This window comes from Trichosurus vulpecula, chromosome 4, assembly GCF_011100635.1.
Source record: "Trichosurus vulpecula isolate mTriVul1 chromosome 4, mTriVul1.pri, whole genome shotgun sequence".
Classification (NCBI taxonomy): domain Eukaryota; kingdom Metazoa; phylum Chordata; class Mammalia; order Diprotodontia; family Phalangeridae; genus Trichosurus; species Trichosurus vulpecula.
Window position 1 is genome coordinate 440,541,458 of NC_050576.1, and position 27,378 is coordinate 440,568,835.

A 27,378-nucleotide genomic window follows, 5' to 3' on the forward strand; every position below is an offset into this window, starting at 1 on the left:
GTCACACAGCTAGTAAGTGTGTTAAGTGTCTGAGGCCGGATTTGAACTCAGATCCTCCTGACTCCAAGGCCGGTGCTCTGCTCACTGCGACACCTAGCTGCCCCCAAAACCCAGTATCTTAATAAGGTAAAAACGACCAGTCTCAATGATAGGCTTCCTTTTTAGTCAGTCCTTCATGGGCTTTTGATTCAAAGTTCCTGGAACTAAAGTGCAGAGGAATTATGTTTGGTTATAGTCTAGGGGTCATTTATAACTGATGAAGGTAGTCTGAACTTGGCTCATTCCAGAGAATGGAGAAGGCTGGCATTCTGGTAAAGCCCCTGGGGAGAGAATGGGGAGGAAGGGGCTGGGAAGAAGGAAAGGTCCTAGACTAAGTCTCCCTGGGCCCATCTCCCTTTGCCAGAGGAGGACCCTGCAAACTCTGAAGGAGACGGCAGACTCCCAGCGCCCCAGAATCAGCAACTGGAGTGTCTACATTGGGAACCAAGGACAGACTGAGCCCAGATTCCTAACTTCCCGAGGTAAGACTTCCCAACAAACAAACTTCCCCTCAGGTGTGGGGAGCGTTCCTGAGGGGAACCAGCATCTTGAGCATCCCACGAGGAGGAGAACAGTACTGGAAGCAGCCACAAGCTAAGTTACTTGTTTCCTTCATGTGCTCTCTGAGCGTGCGTGCTCTTTCCCCCGGGCTCTGTATGTGGCTACGGGAGAGGGCGTCATGGGTGGGGGGGTGAGTTGTTTGATACCAGCTGTCCTTGTAGTATCACCTGGGTACATACCCCTCTACAGGAGCTACTTACGGCTGACTGGCTAGTTGATCCTTACTGATAACACTAGGAACATACCGATGGGGGCTCAGGCAGGCAGCATTGAAAAATAACCTCTGACTCCTAGTAGGTACCCGTGAAGGAGAGAGAGGGACAGAAAGGGAGGGAGGGGGAGAGAAAGAGAGGGACGGGGAGAGAGAGAGACAGAGACAGAGAGAGAGATTGAGAGAGACACAGAGAGAGAGAGAGAGAGAGAGAGAGAGAGAGAGAGAGAGATTGAGAGAGACAGAGAGAGAGAGAGAGAGAGAGAGAGAGAGATGAGAGAGACAGAGACAGAGAGAGAGAGAGAGAGAGAGAGAGACAGAGACAGAGACAGAGACAGAGACAGAGACAGAGATTGAGGGATGTTAGCCTTGTTCTTTGGTAGCCAAGATTTCTGTGAGAGTGGGGGTCTGATAAGAATTTTCAGAGCTTCTATAGATTCACTTGCATTCCCTGTGGAGCCTCAGGTGAGCACCCAGTTCTCAGATTGGAGGTTTTAGTGGAAGAGCCTGTGCTGTCCATCACTCTTGGAGACCTTATTTTTTGGCCTGTCTTCATGTAGGAGACCCCCCCCATCCCCTTAGGAGAGGGAGCCAAGTTCGTTGTCAGGCCTCCCCACAGTCACTGGCCCCTCTGTTCTGGCACTAGCCTGCAGACCCGGACTAGCCTAGCCTGTTGCAGTTCAGAACTCCCAAGCTCACACGATCTGCCAGACCCATCATCCTGTTGCTGCCGCTACCAAACCAGCTCAGCCTGCTACTTCAAGTAGTCAACCCCTCCAAACTTACTAACATTCACTTAGCCAAAGTGGCCTCCTAGCTGGCCGCTGGCCTCTGGCTTCTGGCCTCCCTCTCCCCATTCCATGCCATGCCCAGGCTGTGCTTTGTGCCCCAAATGTTCCACCTCCTTGGCGTCTTTGGCTTCCTTTAAGGCTCAGCTCACTCCTGCCCCCTCCTCGGATCGCCACGGAAGAGCACCTGTGTCCACATGTATGCCCCATCCCCACCCCAGAGTGTAAGCTCCTTCACAGCAGGGAGTGGTTTTTATTTTCTTTAGACGCTTTGTAGCTAGCCCACTGCCTCACACAGAACAGGCCCTAAATCTGGCTGGCTGCTCAGGGGATGAGCTTCTCCTGCCTCTGGGGGCAACCCTTCCTGACTCCCCAGCTCACCCTGGCAATGCAGGGGGAGGGCCAGACACATACCAAAACTAGAGGTTGTTTATTAGAACGATCCCACCTCCTGCCCCTGGAGTCTCATTGGCTAGGCCACAGGACGGGGGCCAGCTGGGACCCAGAGGCTGCCTTTGCCTGGCACCCTATCTCTACACCAGGCCCAAGAGAAGGAAGGGCCTGACAGCTCACACCTCTTCTCAAGTCAATGCTGTAGCTGTGGGTGGGGGGCCCAGGGGCCAGTGTGAGCCCTCTAGCCGCCAGCCCCTGTGGGTGGCACAGACCAGCCAGGCTGCAGCTCTGTCCCTGTCTGTCCATCCAGATGTTCAAGCCTCTGGTAAGGTAGGGAAGAGAGCCTCTTTTGAGCTTTTCAGGTTTTCAAAGGGAGTCAGCCACACAGCTGGGCACAGCTCAGGTGGGAGGGAAGTGGGGGAGAGCTCAGTGAATGTTTTAGGGCAGAGCAGCCTTGGGTGGGACCCAGCTTCTGCCCCAGAAGGGATGCAGGGTTGGGGTCATGGGGATGTGTGTCTTCATGGACAGTCCATTACACGTGGAGGGCTAAGTATCACTGTGCATGATTCGTGGGTGAGCATGGACAAGGGTGTGAATAGTATAAGAATGTATGTGTGTGTGTGTGTGTGTGTGTGTGTACAGGGGTGGGCACAAGTGTTGTGAATCCTGGGCTATGTGAGCGAGGGGGTCTAGATGAGTGTTTGTGGTGGTAACAGTAGGAGCGCTCATGCACATGGTGCCCAAAGCCCAGCTGGCATGTTCATCTCCTGTGTAGAAGAAGACAGAGAACAGGGTCCTTTGCAGCCCCATCACAGAGCAGGGCTAAGGTCGGCAGGCAGTGGGATCCAGGTATTCTGGCAGGACTGAACAGGTCGGATCAGGGGATGGAGGGAGCAGAGAGGTCCTGGAAAAAGAAGAGGAGAAGGCTTCGGTGGGGGGAGGGGTGGGGGGAGGCTCTGGCCAACCATTCCCCTCCCCACCCAGCTGTCCTGGGCCAAGCCTGGGTGCCCCCCTCTCCTTGTTGGCAGGGGTCTGAGGGGCGTCCAGGGGCTCACGGGCCAACCATGTGAGCTTGGAATGGGCCCAGAGTCAGTGCCTGCACCTCTGGTCTAGGGCTGCCAGGGGAACGACCCCCAACATAGCAGCCAGAGAGCAGAGGACAGAGACGCTCCATCGGCCCTTGGCAGCCCTGGGGATGATGGGCAGCCACTGGTGTACTCTGGGAAGCCAGAATCTAGGGAGGACAGACATCCCTAGCTTGGGGGTCTCCCCAACCTGCCACGGGCAGCCCAGCCCAGCTACTCCCCACCCCCCCACACACAGAGGGCAGCTGAGCCCTAGTCACTTTCTCTCCCTCTCTCTGTCTCTCTGTCTCTGCCTCTGTGTGTGTGTGTGTGTGTGTCTGTCTGTCTGTCTCTCTCTGTTTGTCTGTCTGTCTGTCTCTGTCTCTCTCTCTCTCTCCCTCCCTCTCCCTCTCCTTCTGTCTCTGTCTCCATCCATCTGTCTCTCTTTCCATCTCTCCATCTCTCCATCTCTCTCTCTCTCTCTCTCTCTCTCTCTCTCTCTGCCTGTCTATCTTTGTGTGTGTGTGTCTCTCTCTCTGTGTCTGTCTCTCTCTCACATACGCACACACACCGAAGTTCTAGCCTCACTGGGCAGCTGAGCCCTGGTTACTTTCTCTCTGTCTCTCTCAAACACACACACTCATACACTCACACAACACACACTCACATACAAACATAGACACATACACACTCATACACAGACACACACACTCATACACACAGTCACACACAGACACACTTACATACTCAGACACACACTCATACACACAGACACACACACAGAGACACACAGACACACTCAAACAGACACACACTCATTACACAGTCACACACAGATACACACTCATACACACACAGAGACACACACTCATGCACACAGACACACACACAACACACACTCACGCACACAGACACGCACTCACAACACACACAGAGACACACTCATGCACACAGACACACACTCACAACACACACTCATGCAAACAGACACACACTCATACGCACACACATACACACTCATACACAGTCACACACACACTCACACAGACACACACAGACATACTCATACACACATACACACTCATACACAGACACACACTCATACACAGTCATACACACACACTCACAGACACACACATATAGTCACACCGACATACACTCATACACAGACTCAACACTCATACACAGACTCACACACTCATGCACACACGCACACAGATATACACTCATACACACAGACACTCATACACAGACACACACTCAGACACACTCACACGCATGCACACACACACACTCAGACACACACATTCATACACCATCACACACTTGCGCACACACACAGATACACATGCACACCCACACTCATACACACACTCACACAGACATACACACACGGACACACACAGTCACACAGACACATTCATACACACAGCCTCATAATACACCCACACTCACATACATACACACACACTCATATACACACACTCATGCACACAGACACACTCACACACAGACACACACATTCATGCACACAGAGACACACACACAGAGACACACTCATGCAGACATCCACTCATACACACTTACACACAGAGACACACACACAAACACACGTGCACACACACTCATACACAGACATACACAGACACACAGACACACACACTCGCACACACAGACACACAGGCTCCTGGCCGAAGCCTCCTGTGGAGAGGTCCCAGGAGCCCACTCCTGTTGTCCCCCCCAAGCTGACACTTTGGGGCCCCATCCCCGGGGTCACAGGGAAGCGGGCAGATGTAGATGATAACAAGGAGCTTGAGAAGCCAAGAGAGCTTACAATTTCCCTGGAGATCCAGTGGCCCAGAGACAGACCTGGAGTCAGGAGGCCTTGGGTTCAAATCCTACCAACAACTTCCTATCTGTGTGACCTGGATAAGTCCTTCAATCCCCACCTGTCTCAGTTTCCTTCTTCGTAAAATGAAGGAGTTGGAATCCATGGCTACCTTCCAGCTCAGGATCTCGGGTGCTATGAACTCACTCCCCAGACCCTGGGCCCATTCTCTTCCTTCTCCAGGAAGGAAAGGGTAAAGATGAAGAGGAGGGCTCATAGACCCTCCCCCGGGATCCCTGCTCCCCAAAGGTGCCAGCGTCCCTCCCCCAGCACCCCGAGAGAGCGCTAATCACTGGGGCCATCAGGGAACTCTCCAGGGGAGGTGTCCCTAAGCTAGGCAGGAAAACTGCCCCTGTCTGCCCCACTCCCTGTCCCAGGCACCTTCCACCCTTCAAGGCGTCTTCAGACTCTCCTGGAGGACCATGGTGGAGCTGGAGGTGTCCTCATTGTTCCTTTGCTGGAATGTGGAGGAAATGAGAGGGGGCAGGAAGTTTGTCAGAATGGGGTCCCTCCTCCCCTCCCCCAGCAGTGTCCTTGGAGGCACGGGGGTGGGGGCAGGGGCAGCAGCGGGGAAAGGAGGGGACGGCAGAGAGGTGCAAGGCGTGGTGGGGGGCACGAAAGAGGGGGCCTCCTCCTTGGGGGATGGTGTGGACACCGGGGGTGGGGGGTAGCTCGGGCCGTGGCCTCACCCTCTCTTAGAGGCTCCCCTGCCTCATCTCCCAGGTGTGTGTGTATGTGTGTGTGTGTACAAGTGCATGAGCATATGTGTGCGTACATGTGTGTGCATGTGTGTCCACAGGAGCAGCATGGACTCTGGGGCCGAGGGCTGGGAGCTGGGGCAGGGTGGCAGGCGGGTACTCACAGGCTCCTGGCCCGTGTCCACCTCGGCGTATTTGAATTTCTTCTGCTGGTAGTAGTGGCGTTTGGGCAGGATGTGTAGCAGCAGCAGGTCACAGAGCACAGTGGCCTGGGAGGCGGGCACAGAAGGGCATGGACATCAGCGGCTACAAAAGTCCTGGGCACTGGGGGCTGGGGCAGGCCAAATGCCCAGAGGCTTGTTTGTGCCTCGCTGACTCCTTGCCTGGCTTCCCAGCTGTCTGTGCGGCTCTCAGTCCTGAGCTACCCAGGCCCCCACCATCTCCCATTAGCCCTTCCCCCCTGGTAATGGGGAGCCAGCCACTGATAAATCAGGAGAAGGGGTATGACTGGGCAGTTCTGTGCCTTGGAAGATGGTCTGAACAGTCTCTGACACTCATTCCTGTCTTACAGATGAGGAAACCAAGGCTCTGGGGGTCAGTGGACTTGCCCTGGTCACACAGCTGGCACACACCAGGCTGAGCAGGGCAGGTGCCTCATCAGAGTCAGCCCTTATTGGGCAAGCAAAGGTTTTCTGCCTCCAGCCAAAAGGGTGAGAGGATCCGGCCAGTCGGCCTCAGGACAGCTTGGCTTTCAGGAGTCCATGGCTGGAGCTCCCCATTGGTACTCCATGAAAGGCTTTATTCACATCCATTTACTGAGGCTCTTACGTCAGGAAGATCTGACCCCAGTTCTCCCTTCCCCACCCTCTTCTCCTGGTCTGGTCCTAGGAGCCAACTGTGCCCCTAACCTCTTCTGTGTGCTTCTCCTGTCTGCCGCAGCCTCGGTGGGTGAGAAAGCAGGTTCCCAGGAGACACTTGTCCTTTCTGTCTCTGTCTCTGCCTCTCTGTCTCTCTCCTCTCTCTCTGTCTCTCTCCTTGTCTCTCCCTCTCCTCCCCCCACCCCCGACTCTCTCTGGCTCTCTCTCTCTCTCTCTCTCTCTCTCTCTCTCTCTCTCTGTGTCTCTTTCTGTCTCTGTCTCTCTCTATGTCTGTCTGTCTCTGTCTCTGTGTGTCTCTGGATCTCTGTCTGTCTGTCTGTCTCTCTCTCTCTGTGTGTCTCTTTCTGTTTCTGTCTCTGTCTCTCTCCATGTCTGTCTCTCTCTTTCTGTCTCTCTCTCTCTGTCTCTCTCTCTCTCTGTCTCTCTCTCTCTCTCTCTCTCTCTCTCTCTCTCTCTCTCTCTCTCTCTCTCTCCCTCTCTCTCTCTCTCTCGGATGAGGCTGTTTGCCTGGCATCTCCTTGTCAGACTGGGAGAGCTTCCTGGGCTGTATTTTGCCTTTCTTTGTATCTCCAGGGCTAAGCAGGGTACCTGGCACGTAGTAGGTGTGTGATAAATACTTGTTTCCTGGCTGGCTCCTTGGGGGAAGTCAGAGCTTCCCATCGCAGGCCACGGCATTATGGAGAAGTGGAGCCCTGAGATGTGTGAAGCGCAGCTAATCCCCAGCTGCGTAATTGGGGGCACGTATGGCATCTCTCCAGGCCTCAGTCTCCCTGTCTCTAGAATGGGGGTACTGGTACTCGCACAGGTTCCACCCCCCACAGGTGCTCGGGAGGCAGACACTCGGCAGACTTTCAAGGGCCTGAGACACAGCGACGCTCATGGCTATTAGGCCTAAAACCGTGGATGCTCTGCTGCTAGGGGACCCTGAAGCCTGGGAGGGATTTCAGAGCCTGGCCGGTTCGCCTGACTCTTTGTGCTTGGGAGGTGCTCCCACTCGTGGACAGAGCAGCGGCCCATGATACTATGGTTCCCAGAAGTCCAGCCATTCCTGAACTCATGGAGGAACCAGGGGACCCTGAGGCTCTCAGTGCCGCGCGGGGTGGGGGGATGGGATAAATGAGAGCCCAGTTCCAGCCAAGGCCTGTAGATAAGACCACCCCTCTGGTCTCTAAGACTTGCTTGAGGCCCAGACCTGTTTCCTTCCAATCCGAGAGCTAGAAAGGACCATGGGAGGTCACTCCCCTGTCCTGTCTCTCCTTCTTTCTGCCCAGGTCCCTCAGGGCCCCAACCTCAGAGTCACCCTTAACTGTCCCCTCATCCCCCAAGTCTCGTTGCCCCTCGTCTCTAGTCCATGCTCGCTGTGCTTCTCAGCCCTCCTACCTGTGGCTCCCCATTTCCTGCCTCCTGGACTATTGTGGTAACCCGGTGCTGCTTGGGCTCCCTGCCCCAGGCTCTTCCCACAGCCACTGAGAGAAGAGTCCAAAAGCCAGCCCTGGCCACATGAGCCCCTGAAACTGCTGTGGCTCCCCATTGCTCCTTGGCTTGGCATTCAAAGCCTTCCCCACCTGTCTTCAGTCTGTCTTTCCAGGTTGATCACTCGGGACTTGCCCTCACACTCTCTCTGCTTCAGCCAAGCTGGCCCTTTCTGCAGGCCATTCCCCACCCCTCCCACCCCCGGAAGGTTCTCTCTCTTCATCTTGGAGGCCCTGGCTCCCATCAAGGCTCACCTCAGATGCCATCACTTTCAAAAACCTTCCCTAAATCCCCCCTTCGTTAGGCCCCCTCTCATCACTACGTATATCCCATGAAGTCAGCATCTGTGAGCATGTGGAATCCCCTGAGACTGGCAGCTCCCTGAGGGCAGGCTTCATGGATCCAATGCCCTGGCTCCATGCCTGGCACCATGGCAAAATCAGCTGCTTGGCTGGTCACTCCAATGGACTTGGAGAGCTGCCTATGACAGATGTCCACTGTGCCCAGGACACCAGGAGCCCCTACCCCTAGGCAGTAGAAGGACCTGGGCCCTGGGAAAGGCCACTGCGCATCTGAAGGAGCACAGTGCTGGGGCCGTGAGCCTGGAGCAACGGCCAGGCTCCTGAATCCTCTGGGAGAAGCATCCCAGGCATCTTGGCTGAGCTCAAGGTACAGGCATAGCAGAACCCTAGGAAGCCGCCCAAATAGCCACCACCCTTCTGCCCCCAAGGCTGCCAGTGCCCTCAGCCTAACTTCCTGGCCAGATGGCCTCCTCTAGCCCCCTCACCCTCCCGTCATGCCTGATCACAGCTCTCAGCAGCTTCCTCCCTCATCGAGGACCCTGCTGGAATGCCACTCCCTCCAAGCTGGAAGAGATCCTCAGGGGCCTAGTCAAACTTCCTCAGCCTCCCCAGCAGTGGTCGGTCAGCTTCTGCTTGCAGCCCTTCAGAGATGGGGAGGTCCCCCTTCCAGAGGCAGCCCATCCAACCCATTCAGAGGCAGCTCTCCTACTGCACTTTGCTACCCCTCCCCCGTTGTGCCTCCTGGGTCTGGCCCATTGGGCCAAGAAGACCAAGGCTGACCCCTCCTCCCCACAGACGGACAGCCGCCCTTTAGATAGCAGAATTCTGCTGGAACGGCCGTTCTGGGCCTGAGCTCCTTCATCCAGTCCTCACCTGGCACAGCCCAAGGCCTTTGTCCCTCTGCATTGCCCCAGCCCTTCCATTCAGGCCCTACTGGGGGGGCAGCGCATATTAGACCCTCCATGGTCCTGGAAGCCTCCACCTCCACCAAGTTCCTTTTCCTCCTTGAGCCTTCCCAGCTCAAAGGTCACCTCTTCCAGGAAGCCTGCCCTGATCCCCCAGGGTTAGGGGCAACCTTCTTTCTTGGGTCCCACAAAGCCCTCGTTCCAGACTTGTCTAATGCCCACAGCCATCTTGCATCGCCTTTTGCCTGGGAGCTCACTGGGGGCAGGACAATGCCCCCTCTAAACATCATGCCCCTCACAGCGAGCAGCCCAGGGCTCTGCCCTGCCCAAGCCTGTTATCTGGGGAGCGAGTGGTCAAGATTGCCCAGGAGAGAGGGGGTTCTGTCCATCTAGTGAGTGCCCACCTCCTTGTGCCCAGCCGGGAGCTTGGCTCAAGAGGACACAGACATGGTCTCTACCCTTGGGGGGCTTTCCAACTGGCCCAATTCACTTAGTCTGGGTACTCGTGAGTCAGGCGCCGTTACCATCTGGCCCTCAGCTCTCACACTGGCCCCTCTCCTGCTTTCTGGTTAACAAGGGTGGGGGGGTGTGGCTCCTCCTCCCCTCTCCCCGCTGCCACCTGCACTCACCACCCCGAAGATTCCGATCCCGGACCCAATGGTTGTCATTGTGGGGATGATGTCGAATTTGCCTGCCTGTGGAGAAGAGAGCCAAAGGTGGAAAAAGACCCCTGAATCCCAGGTTTAGAGATAGTCTGGCCCCTTCATTGGCAGAGGAGAGGAAGTCAAGAGACCTCAAGGTCACACAGGGAGACAATGACAGAGGTGAGATTTGATCCCAGGTCCCTGACTCCATGTCAAATATCATATATAAAAATGTTCCTAATGGAACAGGTGGGGCCTTGGGTGGCGCTGATCACCTTGGAGGCAGACGAATGGTTCCATTCTCTTTCCTGGGAAGCTTGGGCTCCCATGCCCTTGGGACCAAGTCCCTGCGGACCCCCATGCCTCCCCTGTCCTCCCTGCCACAGGCCTGTGAACAGGAGGTCGGGGGAGGAAGGGGTGGCTTGGGTCAGGCCCGTGGAGAGTGAGAAGGGAGCCGGCCCATGAGCAAGGTGGACCTGGACTAGAATTCTCCCTGCTGCTCACTTTTGGTGGCTCCAGTGGGGGCCTCAGTTTCCACATCTGTAAACTGGGGGGCTTAGACAAGAGCCCATCAATGGGCCCTTCCAGCTCCAAATCGATGTTCCAATGGCCCTCACTCCTCCAGCAATCATAGGTCAGAAGCTCTGAGAGTCCATGGCTGGGCTTGCGGCTCTCACCCTAAGCTCTGAGGTGCCCCCTCCTCTCCAGGGGCAGCCTGAGTGCGACCGAGGCTGGGCTGCCCCTCTGGGTGCCATCCCCAGCAGACTCACCTGGCCATCCACCAGGATGTCAAAGCGGATGCCAAACACCTTGAACAGGTGCCGGAGGTGGGTCCCGTTCTCCATGTAGTATCGGGCAAACCTGGGAGGGGGAAGGAGTGGTCAGGAAAGAGCCAGACCTGCAATGTTCTGGACCATAGGGCAGGCAGCTGCCATCTTCTCCTTGGGTCAATGGGCAGATGGGAAAAACACCTCCTCGTTTCTTGGTCACATTCAGGGCATTTTGTATCCATTTGCTGGACAATGTCTGTGGGGGGCACCGGGCTCCCCACTTTCAGATTTCAAGAATCCTAGGGGGCATTTTGAGGATCATATGAAGTGGCTTGCCCCTGGTCGTGCAGACAGCCCAAGTCTGACTCACTCTGGTGCTCTGCAGATGCTGCTTGCTTTAGTCCCCTGGCCAGTGCCCCTGCCCAGCCCAGCCCCGCTGGGACCCATACCTGAAGTTAAAGCCTGGGGAAAGGTTGTTTTCTTCATTGTAAAGGCTGTGGAACTCGTAGACGGGCTTGCAATGACGCACGGCCCAGTCCAGGTCACAATTCCAGTCAATGGTGATACCGACCACTCCTCCCTGTTGGGGAAAACAGAAGACTTTGGAAGGCCTCTTGACCTGGTCTGGAACCCCGAGTGAGGCCTGTGTTCCAGACAGAGATGGAAGGGGACGGCCAGAGCCCAGGCTCCAAGGTTGGGGCACCCAAGGGCTCCATTCTCACCATGGACTCTTATTAGCTGTGGGATCCTGGGCCTCTGAGCCTCAAAATGAGCCTGAAGTAACCAGCTCCCTGAGCTGTGATGATCATGTTGGTCAAGTTTGTTAAGAGCAGATAAAGGCACATTTGTGACTGTTAGCTAGAATGGTTGTAACAGGGAACTCAGGACTTGTGAAGCGGCTGCTTGTGGGAATGCCAGCACCCCAGAGTTCCCAAGGGCCAGGATGGTGGCAGGGCAGTGGGAGCCATCTTGCCTGGATACATAGAGAAGCAAGGGAGGTGCTGTGTGAGGCTGACCTCAGATAGCCATGCCAAGAGCGGGGACCAGGAACCTGGATGGTGGAGAATGGGCCTGAACTACTAACCAGGCTCATCGCCTGCAACCTTGTCTCCCCTGGTGGGAAGCCAGAGGCCAGAGCACCAAACTCCTCCCATGCAGAAGCCGGACTCTCAGATAAACCCACCTTGCACCTACTGCCCCAGCTGGTTTTAGCTCCATGGAACAAGACGCTGGGTCCCCCTGGCCTCCCTCCACCCCATCCTGGTCCCTCCCATTCCCTTCCTGCCACTCTCTGTGTGCTGTCTCAGGGCCAGGACTGTCCTTCATTTTAATTGTATCTCCAGTGCTTAGTACAGGGCCTGGCGCATAGTAGGCATCTAATACATGTTGATTGGGTTGGAGCAGCAAAGATGGTGGGTGACCTACAACTCTCAGCCAGGAGAGACCCCCAGTCCTGCTCCTTCCTGCCCCCTTTCCTGTCCCTCCAAGCAGAAGCTGTCGGGCAGCCTCCGCCTTCCTTCCACCCCCAAAACTTCCTGGTTTTCACCCACCCTTCTCAGCAGCTAGACCAAGCAGCCAGACTAGCCAGCTGGCCAAGGGAGCATGGGATTCTTGTTTCACTTTACTGTTTGTTTCCTAAAACATAGATATAAATCTTAATGGTCAGTGATTCAGTATGGTTATCATGGACCAACAAGAAAGAGGCAGAGACAGAGGGATGAGAAAGAGAGACAAAGACCCAGAGACAGAGATCGGAGACAGAGAACAAGATGAGAAAAAAGAGAAACAAAGACCTAGAGGCAGAGACTCTTCTCTTAAAAGAGACAAGTGCCCAAGCTGGGGGGAGGGAGGAAGGAGGAGGGACGAGGTGGCCAGAGACAGTGTGCCTATCGATCTTGCTGTCACCCTTGTAGAGAACACCCATGAGTCCAGACCCCCCAGACCTGCCCCTAGACTTTGAGCCAGGGAGCCACAGGCCATGGTGGGGAGGAGAAGACAGCCCCTTTGCCCTGAACGGCTGGCAGCTGCTTCTGCAGTTGAATGAAGGTAGGGTTATCAAAGCCTTTCGTGGCAGAGGGGAGGAGAGGGGGAGTGGTCCTCCGCAGGTGCCATCTTTAGGGCCTGGCTGGAGGCTCCTGGCCCAGCCCATTGAAAACCTCCCCAGCAGAGCACGGGAAGCACCAGAGGGGACTGCTCTGCTTCCTGCAGAGTCTGGGTTTCCCTTGGGGGCTGTAAGCATTCTCTAGGCATTTACAAATGTTTCTGGCCCTGACCGGGTGCCTAGCCCTGTGCTCAGCTAAACTAAAAGGATGGGAGGGAGAACAAGGAAGAGAGAAGCCCTGGCCCCTTCCCCAGGAACTCTGGAGTCTGGAGCCCAGGGAGGCTTGGACATTGTCTGCCCCTTTGTCAGGGCTAAGGCTGCAGGGCCTCTGGGTTGGAGGCTGGACTGACGCAGCTGATGCCCTTCCCATGCTCCAGCTCTGCCACAATGGGGTTGAGCAATTTTGTTCCAGTCCCTCCTTTTCCAAATGAGGAAACTGAAGAAGGCCCTAGAAGGGAAGGGTCTGGTATTCAAACCCAGCTCCTCGGATTGGATTCCACCTTCCCTCAGCAGCTGGGCAGGAATGGGTCTCCCTAATTAGAGTCTCGCTTGGGGACAAGCCTCCTGCATGAGGCTCAGAAGAATGGGGGCTGCTACCAGACTCAGAGGAAGGAGAGAGAACTGCCCTGGAGGGATGAGGGACTCTCTCTCTCTCTCTCTCCGTCCCCGTCCCCGTCTCCATCTCCTCTCTGTCTCCTTCCTCTCTGTCTCTTTCACACACACACACACACACACACACACACACACACACACACACACACACACTCATGCCTCTCTGTACCTTCACAGCCAAGGTGCTGAAGTTCTGGCCTGAGTAGCTCACGATGGAGCCCAGCTCAAAGATGGGGCACAGCGGGTCCCGGCTCTTGTGGTACACACAGCTCTTCACGTACTGCTTGTCTACTGTTTCCACCAGGTTTCGCCTGCAGGGAGAAGAGACAGTGCACTGGCCCAGGGGTCGAAGGGAGGCTGAGGATGGAGAGCTTTCCCTGCCTCCCTGCATTGCCCTCGCTGCCAGAGGCCCAGAGGGAGGGCACAGGAGGGCCAGCCATGGCCAAAGGCATCTTCCCCAACCTCCTTGAAGAACTAAAGGAAGAAAAGTTCCTGGGAGACACAGCTCTCAACTTCAGAGCCTAAAGTGGACAGAGCTGCTCCCTTCCTGACTCAGTGGGTGGCAGGCTCCTTTTTTCTGGGGCCCCAGTCTGTATGGAGGCAGCCGCCAAGTCCCTCCCAAAATGTCACAGGTGGAACTGAGCCCACAGACCTACCCAGTAGCCTCACCTCCCCTGCCCCTCAGCCTCAGCCCCACCCCCTCCCCATAGGTGGGGGGAGGGATACAGGGGTGGGAGACAGCCTCTCTCCAGCCCAGAGAAAACTTGCTGCTTCATTTATGGTGAAAACTCAGCCATTTACCTGTTCACTTTGAACCGAGGAAAGCTGATGCTGTTCTTAATGAAGAGGGTGAAGGTTTCTGCCTCCCTCAGGAGGGCTGGGCTGAAAGAGACCCATCTGTCCTTCAGCTCCCTGACGGCCCATTGGGTCCCCCCTCCTCCTCTCTGTCCTCCTCCTACTTTCCCTCCTCCTCCTTCTATTCTTTTTTCTCCTCTTCTTCCATCTCCCCACTCTTCCTCCTCTTCCCCATTCCTCTCCCTCTTATTCACCCTCCTCTTCCTCCTCCCTCTCCTCCTCCTCCTTTTCTTCCATCTCCCCACTCTTCCTCCTCTTCCCCATTCCTCTCCCTCCTTTCTTATTCACCCTCCTCTTCCTCCTCCCTCTCCTCCTCCTCCTTTTCTTCCATCTCCCCGCTCTTCTTCTCCCTCCTTCTCCCTCTCCTTCTCCTCTTCCTCCTTCCCCTCCTCCTCCTCCTTTTCTTCCATCTCCCCACTCTTCCTCCTCTTCCCCATTCCTCTCCCTCCTTTCTTATTCACCCTCCCCTTCTTCTCCTCTTCCTCCTCCCTCTCCTCCTCCTCCTTTTCTTCCATCTCCCCACTCTTCTTCCCCCTCCTCCCTCTCCTCCTCCTCCTCTTCTTCCATCTCCCCACTCTTCCTCCTCTTCCCCATTCCTCACCCTCCTTTCTTATTCACCCTCCCCTCCCTCTCCTCCTCCTCCTTTTCTTCCATCTCCCCGCTCTTCTTCCCCCTCCTTCTCCCTCTCCTTCTCCTCTTCCTCCTTCCCCTCCTCCTCCTCTCACACTGAACCCGTGCTTTCAGTTAGCATTTTGTATCCTCAACCACAACTGTGGGAGAAAATGCAGTATTCATGCCCCTATTTTACAGAGAAAAACACTGAGGATCAGAGCTTGCCAAGGGGGCGAAGCACACATCTGCTTAGTACAGTGCCAGGCACCTGCTGTTTTTTAGTCATGTTTGACTTTCGGTGACCCCGTTTGGGGTTTTCTTGGCAGAGATACTGGAGCGGTTTGTCTTTTCCTTCTCCAGCTCATTTTACAGGTGAGGAAACTGAGGCAGACAGGGTTACCCAGCTTGCCAGCGCCTGAGGACGGATCTGAGCATTGCTGTTTCTAAGCCCTGCGCTCTGTGCGCCATGGAGCCCCCTAGCCGCCTGCCAGGTACCCGGTAAGAGCTTAATTGATGGCACAGCTTGGCAGTCAGGGTGGCAGCCTGGGGAGGCACATAGCCACTCGGGGGGAGGGCACGGCTGGGCAGGACCCCCTCTCTACGGGCGCCTCCCCAGCGGGCCTGGCTCTCCTCTATCTAAAAGGCTCTCCCTCAACCCAGCGGCGCCACTCCATCATCCTCCAGCGCTCCACCTTTCTCAGCCAAGCTCCGTGCAGAGCTGTCTACACTGGCTGTGAGTGGAGCCTCGGAATCTGCCCTCTATGGTCAGGAAGGGAGGACTCTGTGAGCCGCACAGGGAGCCTGGCCAGCAGCCTCCCCGCCACTCTCTGGCCTCCCGAATGCTGGCAGGAGCGCGGATTTAGAGCTGGGAAGGCTTGCAGAGCACTGAGCCTAACCTCCGCATTTTACAGATGGGGGAAGTGAGGCACGGTGGGTTACATGACCGGGTTAGGATCACACGACTGGTTCTAGTCTGGGTCGAGCCCCGGTCCTCCCAGCGGCCTCTTCAATTGCTTTGAATCTGCCCTAGCCCCGGCGGGGGTGGGCACGGGGGCGGGGCACGACGGCCACCCCCACCTGTGGGCTGGGCCTTCCCCACCGAACCCTCCAGCGTCCAGCCCAGTGGACTCGGGACCGAAGCCTGACCTTATCTTCCCCCGGCTGGGTTTTACCACTGCTTGACCCCTTGTTCCATTCCTGTCCTCCCTCTGTACTGGGACCCCAGCCAGCATCCTACAGGCCCCCCCGCCCCCTGCCCTGTCTCACTTTGGACAAGCCCTGCTCCTCTTGAGACAGAAACCAGCAATAGCCTCTGGATTGGCCCGGTCCCAACTTGCCCCCCCCTTGAACTCCCCACCCCCAGCTCTGGGGGGCGGCTGCCCCCGAGGTCCGGGATGAGGCCCCGGCCTGAGTCAATTAAGCAATTTAGGACGGTGGGAAGGCACCAGAGAGCAGCTGAGCCTTCACTGGGCCTCGACGCATTGTTGAGGGTGCAACCTCAGGCCAGGCACCTCACTCACTCACTCATTCTCTCCTCCACCCCTCCCCCTCCTGTCCTTGAGGCCCCAGAGCCCCACCAGGGCCAGCCTCCCAGGGGACCTGAGTCCCGACTTTTACAGGGGAGGAAACTGGGGTGGGGGGGATGCAAAGCTTGTTCCCGTTCCATCTTTGAATGCATTTTCCCAGCATTGAGTTTAGCACTTCATACAAACAGGGGCTTTGTAAGCGGAGAATGAATTGAGTGAGTGAATGAATGAATGACTGAAAGGAGTGAATGAATGAGTGAGCGACTGGAGTGAACAAGTGAGTGAATGAGTGAGTGGATGAAGTGCCTGGCCTAAGGCTGCACCCTTAATAGTGAGTCAAGGCCCAGAAGCCCCATCTCCTGACCGCCCAGGGCAGTGCTCGTTCCCTCCCAGTACTCAGAACGGGGCAGCAAGGCTTCTCTCCAGTCTGGGCATCACCAGGGGCCTGGGGCTCCAGTGGAGACCTCACCAGAAAGAAGGCAGGCTAGGGTTTCTGTGGGCACTTCCCTTTCCTAGCCCAGGTGTCCAGGGGCTGGAGAAGAAGGAAAAGAGGTGGCCAAAGGCCAAGGGTAAGTAAGGCCTGAGGTTCAGCTACCACCTCGGCCACCTAGAAAACAAATCCATTGACCTTGGGATAGGGTGGAGCTGGCCAGAATGGTTCTCCCGGAATGGTCCTCCCTGAGATACCCCACCCCCACTCCCACCCCCGCCAGATGCATCTCAAGAAAAAAGAGTGAAGACAGCAAGATTCATCTTCAGGGACCCCACCTCCCTTTGGAGCTCTCTCTCCTTCTATGCCCCAGACAAATACAGGCTTACAGAGCTGGCAGGGACCCAGCCACCCAAGTCCTCACACCATGCCTGGCTCCCAGCCTCTCCACGTAACCCATCACACCTGGGGTGGCTCTCAGGGTTCCTGGGCCCTGAGGGTGCGAGGGGAGGGGACGGGAGGGCAGACTTTCAGTCCATCAGTCATCCCCAACCCTGCCCCTGCCCCTCACTTGCCTCTTTTCTCTCCTACAACCTGCCATAGCCCAGCTAGGCTGACCTGAGGGTGGAGGGAGAAAGTCTTCCCAGTGGCTGCTTTCCCCTGGGCAATCACTTAATTGCTGCCTATTTCAACTTTCTTCACTGAAAAATGGGGATGAGAATAGCACCCACCCCCCAGAACTGTTGTGAGGATCAAAAGACATAAATCTGCAAAGTGCTCCATGCAGTGCCTGGCACACAGTAGGCACAATAAATGTTTCCTCCCTCCCTCCCCTCTTCTTTTCTTCCTTCCTTCTTTCTTTCCTCCCTGCCTCCCTCCCTCCCTTTTTCCTTTCTTCCTCCTTTCCTTCCTTCCTTCCTTCCTTCCTTCCTTCTTTCTTTCCTTCCTTTTTCTCTCCCTTCTTTCTTTCCTCCCTCCCTCCCTTTTTCCTTTCTTCCTTCTTTCCTTCCTTTCTCCCTCCCTTCTTTCCTTTCTTCCTTCTTTCTTTCCTCCCTCCCTCCCTTCTTTCCTTTCTTCCTTCTTTCTTTCCTTTCTCCCTCCCTTCTTTCCTTTCTTCCTTCTTTCTTTCCTTCCTTCTTTCCTTCCTCCTTTCCTTCCTTCCTTCCTTCCTTCCTTCCTTCCTTCCTTCCTTCCTTCCTTCTTTCCTTCCTTTTTCTCTCCCTTCTTTCTTTCCTCCCTCCCTCCCTTTTTCCTTTCTTCCTTCTTTCCTTCCTTTCTCCCTCCCTTCTTTCCTTTCTTCCTTCTTTCTTTCCTTCCTTCTTTCTTTCTTCCCTCCCTCCCTTTTTCCTTTCTTCCTTCTTTCCTTCCTTCCTTTCCTTCTAAAAGGGAAGATCAAAAAAGACTCTAGAGTGGCCAAAGAAATCAAACTATCACGGTGGCTTTTGCAGCACTGTGACGGGTAGGGGGTCATCTCACTCTGTGGCCCCTTTAGAACAAGGCCAAACATCCCAACAAAAGTCAGTAACACAGGCATAATTTGAACTCAGATCCCCTGACTCCTCTCATTACCCTGGACTTCTCTTGTCATTAATCTGGCTCCTGACACAAGTGAGGTGGGGTGAAGAGGTGCTTTGGGAGAGGATCTAACTCCTAAAGGAAAAGAAGACTTCCCTTTCCCCCAACATGTGCCCTCCTGCCCCTCCCCCCAAACCCACACCTGTGCCCTCCTGCACCCTCCTCCCACACCCACACCTGTGCCCTCCTGCCCCTCCCCCCAAACCCACACCTGTGCCCTCCTGCCCCTCCCCCCAAACCCACACCTGTGCCCTCCTGCACCCTCCTCCCACACCCACACCTGTGCCTTCCTGCCCCCGCCCTCCCAACCTCTACATTTGTTGAAGGTCCTTACTCTGGAACGTGATCATCCACCTCCACAGGGCACCAGCCAAGAATTTCGCAGGTCTTAACTGTGCTGTTAAAATTCACACACTTGCCTGTCCGGATGCCTGCAGCAAAGGAGGAAGGGGGTCCTGAAGATCTCACACTGAACAGTAGAGATAATAGGGCCCCCACCCCCTCCTCAAATTCATCCAGGGAATCAGGAGGAGGTGCGGTTTTGTCCCAGGACTGAGAGGAGGGGGAAGGGGGAGGGGGAGGGGAGGGGGGCCATGGGGTGTGAGCTGCCCACAGTGGGCATTGCCCACTCAGGGGCCTGTGTGCTCCAAGGACCAGGCTGGATGGTCCCTGACACAATGGGAGAGCTCGCCAAATCAGGGCCCACTGTGACCATGAAGCCCCAGCAGCGGACTTGGGCCACCCCTGACCTCAGCAGCCTTGGTGGGCAGGGGAGCAGGAGACCTCCCTTACCGTGGCCCTTTCGTTTGGGTTTCCCTGCTGGGCAATTGCTATCCTCTTGACAAATCCCTCCATCTGGATTCTGGAAGCGTCAAGGAGTGCCCATGTTAGGAGGGGAGAACACCCTCCCTCTGCTCCCCCAGGATCCTCTAGGGGTCATTCCTGAGAACTGTCCTAGAGGGGAATAGACTTCCCCTGAAGGTAATGAACTCCCCATCCCTACAGAAATTCAAGATTGAATTACTGCTTGCCAGATACGGTGTCAAGGGGACTCTGGCCCCGATGCTCCTGAGGGTCCTCCCAGCCCAGGGAGTCTGTGGTCCCCGGGGGAAAACCTCAAACATATTGGGGCCAGAACCCTAGGGCAGAGGAAGGGAAATCCCAAGGCTTCCTAAAAGGTTCTGGGGGTTGGGAGCCCCGTTAGCCACCCTCCCAGCTTCTCTCCCCCCGCCCACCTCCAAGCAGAGGGGAACTTGAAATCTCTCCCTCTGCCTTGCTCCGAAGCCTCATAACCCTAAATGCCCGAATAAGAACTTTGTATGTATTATCTACTTGGGCCCTACAACAACCTTTAAAGTAGGTGCTATTATAAATAACCCCATTTTACAGACAGGGAAACTGAGGCTGAAGAAGGTTAAGTGATTCACTCAGGGTCCCACTGCTAGGAAGTGTCTGAGACAGGATTAAAACTCAGGTCTTCTTGACTCCAGGGCCAGCATTATAACTCCTAGAGGAGACCCTCAGAATGGTAGGTGGTAGCAGGGCCGTAGAGGGAATCTCCTGTCACTCCCTGGTCCCACAGGAGAGCCCTGAAGCCCACACGCCTCCTGAGAAGGTCCTCACATCAGCACAGAGCCCTTGGACCTGCCGGGGCGTCACAATGAGGTTGGTTATCACCACGAAGGAGCTGTCCCCCTAGGAGTAAGGAAATGCAGTTGGGGGTTGGGGTGTCAGGGCTGCTGCTCTGCTGCTCTCCATAGAAGAGAGGCCTGGGGAGGGGGTGCCCATAGCCAGCTGTTAATTCTTGGGCCTAGAATTCAAATTCCTGCCACGGGGAGGAGATGGGAGGTAGGGGGTTGGTGAGAGTTCTAATGGGCCAGGAGATTTCCTGGGCCTGAAGATTTGAGGATGTGGAGCCTGTGAGGGACAGGGGAGGCCTTGCTGAAGAGAAGGAATGCCCTAATTTAGGGGTGGGAGCCCCTCCTTCCACCTGTCACCCTTCACTTTTCCCTCCCAGCTGAGCCTGGGCCTCATCTGCTGCTTATACACAAGAGGGGTCCACTGACCTCTCCCCTTTACCCCAGTGCAAGTAACCCAAGACTAGGGCTAACACTTATCTACAAGGTTTCTTGGCATTCAGGTCAAGAAAAAATTCCCAGCCCTGGAAGAGGAGAGCTCTGAAGGGGAGAGAGGAGAGGCTGAGCTGAGAGCCTCTGGGCAGCATGGAGCCTGAGGGAAGCCAGGGGGAAGGAGTGGGCCACTGGCCTTCCTGGCCATCCCTTCTGAGGCCCATTCTGGAAAAGGCCAGAGCTAGTCCAGGCGACGAGAGCCCATATCATGAGGGCAAATGGGGGCCAGATAGGGTTGAAGCAGGGTGGCTGAGAGAGAAGGGAGGTCAGGACCTAGGTGGGTTTGGGGGCCTTCTGCCCTCTCCCCTCAGAGAGGGCACCAGCCACACCTCCCTCTTCCCTTCTTCCTTTCCCCAGCCAAATTCTAGAGCCAGGTGTGAGGCCTCAGCTGGAGAGGAGAGGATGGGTGGTGGCAGTGAGGGCATCACCTGGGGGCCGCATTGGGCTCAGGTCTGCGCTTGGTGCTGGGACACCATTGCCCCTCCCATTCTCCTTCTTCAGTGGGTCCCTCCTGCCTCTACCCAGACTCAGGGTTGGCAGAAGAGGCCGGAGGACACGGCCAGGGGAAGTGCTGGCCTGGCTCCCAAACGAGGTCATGATCCCCAGCAGGCTCCCCAATCCCTGGCCCCTCAAGGATGTACTCACTTACCTGTGCTGGGAACACGTAATCCGCAACATCCCAGACCTGGAGGCCTAGGCCAGAGATGTTAGTCACCGCCAGGCCCTTGAGCTTCACGGACACCGAGCTGATGAGCCCATCGGTTGTCTGGTAGCCCTTCTCGAAGAGAAAGACCCACCTGGGGACAGTAACGTGTCCATGGGTGTCATGCCAGTGCCCAGGAAACCACCTGGAGCCCATCGCACTGGGCACCACCCTTCCAGAACATGCATCCTTGAGGGAGAAGAGAAGTTCTAAAAAGGCGGCCGGCTCAACTAGGGGCACAGCAGACAGCGCTGGCCCTGGAGTCAAGAAGATATGAGTTTAGATCTGGCCTCAGACCCTTCCTAGCTGGGTGACCCTGGGCAAGTCACTTCACCCTGTTTGCCTCAGTTTCCCCATCTGTAAAATGAACTGGAGAGGGAAATGGCAAACTGCTCCAGTATCTCTGCCAAGAAAACCCCAAAAGGGGTCACCAAGAGTCATCCACAATTGAAACGAGTGAACAACAAGACCCTGGGCAAGCCACATCACCCCTGTTTAACTTAGTTTATTCAACTGTAAGGTGGTGATAACAGCATTACCTCCCATGGTTATTGTGAGGACCAAGCAAGAAGATATTTGTGAGGCACTTAACACAGGGCCTGGCACACAGCAGGCACTTAATAAATGCTTATTTCTCCCTCCTCCGTGAAACTGAGTGATTGGAGTGTTTGCCTTGGAGTTAGAAGGACCTGCCTCCCTTCCCGCTTCACTGGTGATCTCCTCGGCTCCCACAGACTCAAGGACCGTCTCTACACTGGTCGTTCTCCTCCTCCCTGTCCTGCTCCTCAACCTCTCTGCTCACCGCCGGTCTCTCTTCTCCAGCTGCCTTCCGCTTTAAGTCCCAGCATGTTGTTATCGCTTCTCAGTCAATATACCCAATGTTGCTCTGGACCTAAACCCGTCTGATTTCAAGCCAAGTGAGCCTGAAGCCGGTCAGATTTCAGGACCGACCTGTTGGAGTCACAGCAGAGTCGGAGTCAGCCCCAGTTACTCACTGTGCAGGGAGGTGGGGGCCCTCCTTGTATGTGTAGAACCTATATCTGATTGCTTACCATCTTGGGGACAGGGGGAGGGAGGGAGGGGTAGAATTTGGAACTCAGAACTTTAAATAAAAATATTAGAAAATTGAAAAAAACAATCAATATCTGTTCTTTCTCTGGAGGCGGCCAGTCTGCTTCACGCGAGTCCTTTGGAATGGTCTTGGCTCGTTGGACTGCTGAGGATAGCTAAGTCATTCACAGCTGATCACAGTACAATGTTGCTGTTACTGCATATGACATTTGCTTGGTTCTGTTCACTTCACTTCCCATCAGTCCATGTAAATCTTCCAGTCTTTTCTGAAACCATCCCCTAAGTCATTTCTTACAGCGCAATAGTACTCCATCACAATCACATACCACAGCTTGTTCAGCCATTCCCCAATTGATGAGCATCCCCACAACGTCCAATTCTTGGCCACCACACAAAGAGCCGCTATAAATATTTTTGTACAAGTAGGTCCTTTTCCTTTTTGTTGGGTGACAGACCCGCATTTGACAGCTGAGTGGAGGAGGGACTGAAGTAGAAAGACTTAATCTTGGAAGGTCCTGGTCATGAAACACCTTCACAGGCTTCCTCTTGTGGTTAGAAACAACTCGAGCTGAACAAGATGAAGTGACACCCTAGCTTACAGAGCTGGTGTATGATGAGAAGACCCAGTGTTGCCCCTGACTCACTCGTTGGGCAGATGACACACACCTCATGAATCAATGAAAGAGGAACATGATTTTCAGTTGTGTACTCCAGACCCCAAGCTCTGGGGAAGCCCATGGGAGAGAGGGACTAATAGGGACTGAGGGACCTGGGGAGGCTTCCTGGAGGAGGGGGCATGTGGGCTGGATCCCCTGGTGCGGGGGAAGTCCAGGAGAATTAATCCTGGGAGTGTTTGTGGGGGGCACAGTGCAAGTGAAGACAAGGAGTTAAGAATGGGTCTGGGGCTGATGCTGCCTGAGGCTGAGGGATCAGAGCAGCGCGGGCCAATCAGCTCTTTAACTCTGCCCAACGCCCCAGAGCCTCAAGAGTCAGAGAGAAGAAAGGGGTAGTGATGGAAGGTGGGGTGAGAGAAGGAGAGGGGACCAGGAGTTCCAGGCTGTGGGATCTGGGACAAATTTGTTCCTCTGAACCGTGAGGGGGCTGGGGAGTAGTCCCCAAGGTGCCTCCAGCCTTGCCCTTCTCTGTGACTTGGGGGGGGGGCAGCAGGGAAGGGGTTAAGCTGTAAGCTCTCTGGCCTGTGCCTTATTTCTCTGTGAGGTGCCAGGAAGTGGCTGTCATCTATGCAGAACTGTGACTTCCCTGTTGTGCTGCTGAGACCAGAGACATGGGACTGCTGCTAGACGGAAGCCAGCTCCCAGGGCCAACAGCCTTCTGAGAGGAGCCCAAAGCAGAGGCAGAGGGAGCTGGGAGACTGGCAGGAAGGGGGCAGCGGCTCCTCTCTGCCCTCCTCCACCCCGTCACACCCTCTGGACAATCGCCCCCAGTCCAGGTCTAAGAAGGATGGGAACAGACTAGAGGGGGCAACCAGCCTGTGGAAGGGCCTCCAGGATATGTTGTGATGAAGACGCGCTAAGGGAAGGATGCTGGTCTTGGGAGGGGGGTGGCTGTCTTGGAGCATTTGAAGGAAGAGCTGGCCTGTCCCCCTTTGCCCCCCACCATCTTTTTGCCTCATTTCCTGCTGGTCCTGGGCCCCAACCCCTCCCCCAGGCTCCACCTGCTGAAATCCTCACCTTCTTCAAAGGCTCAAAGCAACCCCCACTCCCACCCCTGCCTGACAGTCCTGGGTCCAAAGCTCCTCAGCATCAGCCGTAGTCTGACCTGGAGCCATGGAGGTCCTTGTCCTAGACACCAGGGCAGGTCTGACTGCTGCCTTTGTGCCCTGGGCACCTGATATAGCCTTGCCTGGCCGGTACTTGGCAAGTGTTTCTCCATCGGGATTTTATTATCGGCCTCTCCTAAACATGAGGACACTGAGGCCCTCAGAGGTCCAATGGCTTGCCCATGATGCTACAACAAGTCCCTGGTTGAGTCTGGACCAGGACTAGGCCTTTGAACTCCCAGCCCAAGGTCTTGCCAGGGCCAAGCTCCATCTTCACACTGAGAGAAGGCCAGATCCAATGAGGAAGATGGGGGTCTCCATCCCGACTCATACTTGCACACCCATGGACACACACACACACACACACACACACACACACACACACACCTATGGGCACACAGTCTCACACCCATGGGCACACACTCTCATATCCATGGGCACACACACACACCTACACATATCTATACGCCCCCACACCCCTACACATAAACACCCACACCTGCACTCACACACACCTACCTACACCCACACTCACACCTACACACAGGGCTGTTGAGACAATCTCACAGATCACCGGAAGCCCCATCCAAACATCGGTTGTTCTTATCCCTATGGCCCGTCAGCTCACTCTAACAGCTACTAAGTGAGTTGAACTGAGTCAGTTGGGTCACAAAGGCCAAAGCTGGGTGGAGGCAGCCTGGCCCGGCCCAGCCCAGGCAGAGTGGACACATGCTAGTTGCCACCATCGCCAACCCCGTAGCTACCAGGTGACACAGATGGGAGACTGTGGGGACAGCTGGTGCCTGACGGGAGGGGGTGAGAGGCACAGAAGGTGGATGGCCGGGGCCACCTGAGCCATACTTTACTGACCTCCCATCTTGATGCTCCCGGGCCTCCCCATCAGGAAGCTCCAGGCTAAGCCTCCCCCCTCCTGCTCAGGACCAGCAGAGAGCCGGCCCAGATGAGCACCACACTCCTGGGCCCAGCAACAACAGGCCAGCAGCAAGGCTTTAAGCCAAGGACTCTAAAGGCCTTGGCTGGCAAGGTCTGAGGGGTGAAGGAAGCCCTGTGCCAGACAGAGGGGGCCCTCCATCAAGCAGGAGGCTTGGCATGGCAAACTAGACTCCAGCCTTCCTCAGTTTCCTAGTTTGTACCATGAGGGAGCTGGATCAGGCAACCCTGGGTCTAGGTCCTTCCCAGCTCAGACATCCTAGGGTCATTCTCTGAGAAGGGAAGTGCTGCTCTACAAGATGCCCCCAGTGGAGGGATGGTGCCCAGGAGAAGGTCACGTCCTCTGGTCTGGGAGAGCTGGGGGGCCCCAGTCCTTACCCTATGACGTAGACGAGGACCACCAGCTGGATGAGCCGGAAGATGACCCCCACCTTCTTGTTACGCACCAACACCATGCGGGGGGTGTCATATTCAAAGAAAAAGGCTGACAGCTTGGTGCCGATTCGCCCCTGCATGTTGACCTGTGGGGGCCCAGCCCAAGGGAGCCTGGGGAGACCCTGTGCCAGCCCGTGTCCCCTCCTCGTGCAGGCCAGGACTGAGGGACAGACGTAGACGGCCTGTGGCTTTGTCAGTTTGTCGGACAAATAAATTTCCATCTATAGGCACGGAGGGTGGAGCCAGTGGTGGTGGGGGATGGGGGGGGCCTCCCAGGCCCTGCCGAAACAGCGGGGCTGCTTGCTCCTGTATCCCAGCAGCTGGGCCGGCTGGGGCCTCTTGGCAGCCGGAAGCCTGGGCTGTCAGACTCAGGAAAAGATCAGTGGGCTTTGCAGCTGGGGCAAGATAAGCCTGTCCCAAGAATAGGAACAGCTATGGGGCAGAGGCCCAGTCTCCGCTGGCCCGAGAGCCCAATGCCAGCCAGCCATCACTGGTCTGGGGCTGGCAGAGTCCAGCACCAGCCCCTCCACCGAGAGCTGCTCCTTGACCCTGGGCTCTACCACCCCACCCACCCACCATCAGGACCCAGGGCTCCAGACCGAACTCAGAGAGGAAGTGGGGAGGCTTCTCGAGCCCTGGTCTGATGCTGAAGGACTCAGTTATCAGATAGAATTGCACAAGGCTTGCCAGTGAGCTTGTAGCCTCATGCCCAAGGCAGAGTTCAAATTTAGAGTCAGCATTTCTGGGTTCACATCTTGACATTGTGACTGACAAGTGACGTGACCATGAACAGATTCCTCCATCTGTCTGGGTCTTGGTTTCTTCATCTATAAAATGGAGAGATTAATCTCTGTAGGCCTTACCTCACCTGCAATGGGCTGGCACAAATCTTCTGGGCATCACCCTCTTGTCCATCTCCTGTCACCCCTTGAGGCCCTAGCCATGGACAAGCTCTGGTATTACAAGTCACACCCAGGGTGGCATCTCCCTTACAGCTCCAACCTTGGCATCTGCCCCACCTGTGAGCACCCCAGCCACCACATGGGCATAGGTGGAGGGTGCCCCAGGCCCCAATCTCAAGGAACAGGCAGACAGACTTCTGTCTACATTCTCAGCCCACGTGCTGCCCAGCCAGGCCCTGGCGGCATTGTCTACTCTATTCCACCAAATAGGGACCCAGGGAAGTCCTCCTTGAACTACTTGTGTGGGTCCTGTACCCTGCTTGGTGGCCTCCCATGCCTCTATTCTCTGTGTGACCCTGAAGCCAGGTGGCAGGGAGGAGGGAGGAGGCATTGGCCAAGACACCTAGTTACTCAGGAAGCCAGCCCTGTGCGGGTGGTTCAGACCCAGCTGTGGTGTTTGGGCTTAGAGATCCCCCGGAACAGCCTTCCCCCTCACAGACAAGGAAATGGAAGCCAGACCCACTGGCTGTGCTCCCTAGGTGCCAGAGCAGGGAGCCAGGACCAGTCGGGGGCTCCTCCCATAGTCCTACATCTCTACAGTTCTGCAGCTTTCCTGCGACTTGGCATGGGGGGTCCTGGGAAGAGAGGATTTAGAAATCCCCCAAATATTTTTGAAAAGTTCATTATAGAAATGTATGGAAGGCAGATGGAGGCCTAGATGAAAGAGAGGCTCGTCCAATGCCCCAGAGGAGGTGAGTGGTAAGACCCAGCTGTCGTCCCCTTGGGAAGGCCCCATCCATCACCAAAGAGAAAGGGCACTGAGCAGCCCCTGCCAGAGAAGGTGGAAAGGAGGGAGAAGGCTGCAGAAGCTGAGTAATCCCCCTGGAGCCCAGGGTACACGTGCTGGCAGGGTCTGGAGATTGGGGAGGAGAGCCCAGATTGAAACAATGAAGCATCGTCCCCCAATCTGCCCTGCCCACAGCCCAGCACTGCGTGGCCTTGGGGCCAAGAAGCCTCCGTCTCCTCATCTGTAACCCAAGTGGGCTAATATCCAAGGTCCCTGCCAACTTCGAAATCCCCTG

General features: G+C 55.9%; 1 protein-coding gene across 1 annotated transcript; it reads right to left on the bottom strand.

Moving 5' to 3' along the window:
- Window positions 1–1,965: 1,965 nt before the first annotated feature.
- Window positions 1,966–25,479, bottom strand: P2RX1 (purinergic receptor P2X 1). Its single transcript, XM_036754334.1, has 13 exons — window positions 25,338–25,479; window positions 21,104–21,251; window positions 19,949–20,020; window positions 19,118–19,187; window positions 18,660–18,756; window positions 14,129–14,209; window positions 13,497–13,638; window positions 11,064–11,194; window positions 10,615–10,705; window positions 9,830–9,895; window positions 5,807–5,911; window positions 5,326–5,401; window positions 1,966–2,896 (listed from the first exon to the last, which is right to left on the bottom strand). The coding sequence occupies exons 1-12, from the start codon at window positions 25,472–25,474 to the stop codon at window positions 5,336–5,338; spliced, it is 1,206 nt and encodes a 401-aa protein (XP_036610229.1). The 5' UTR covers window positions 25,475–25,479; the 3' UTR covers window positions 1,966–2,896; window positions 5,326–5,335.
- Window positions 25,480–27,378: the final 1,899 nt, after the last annotated feature.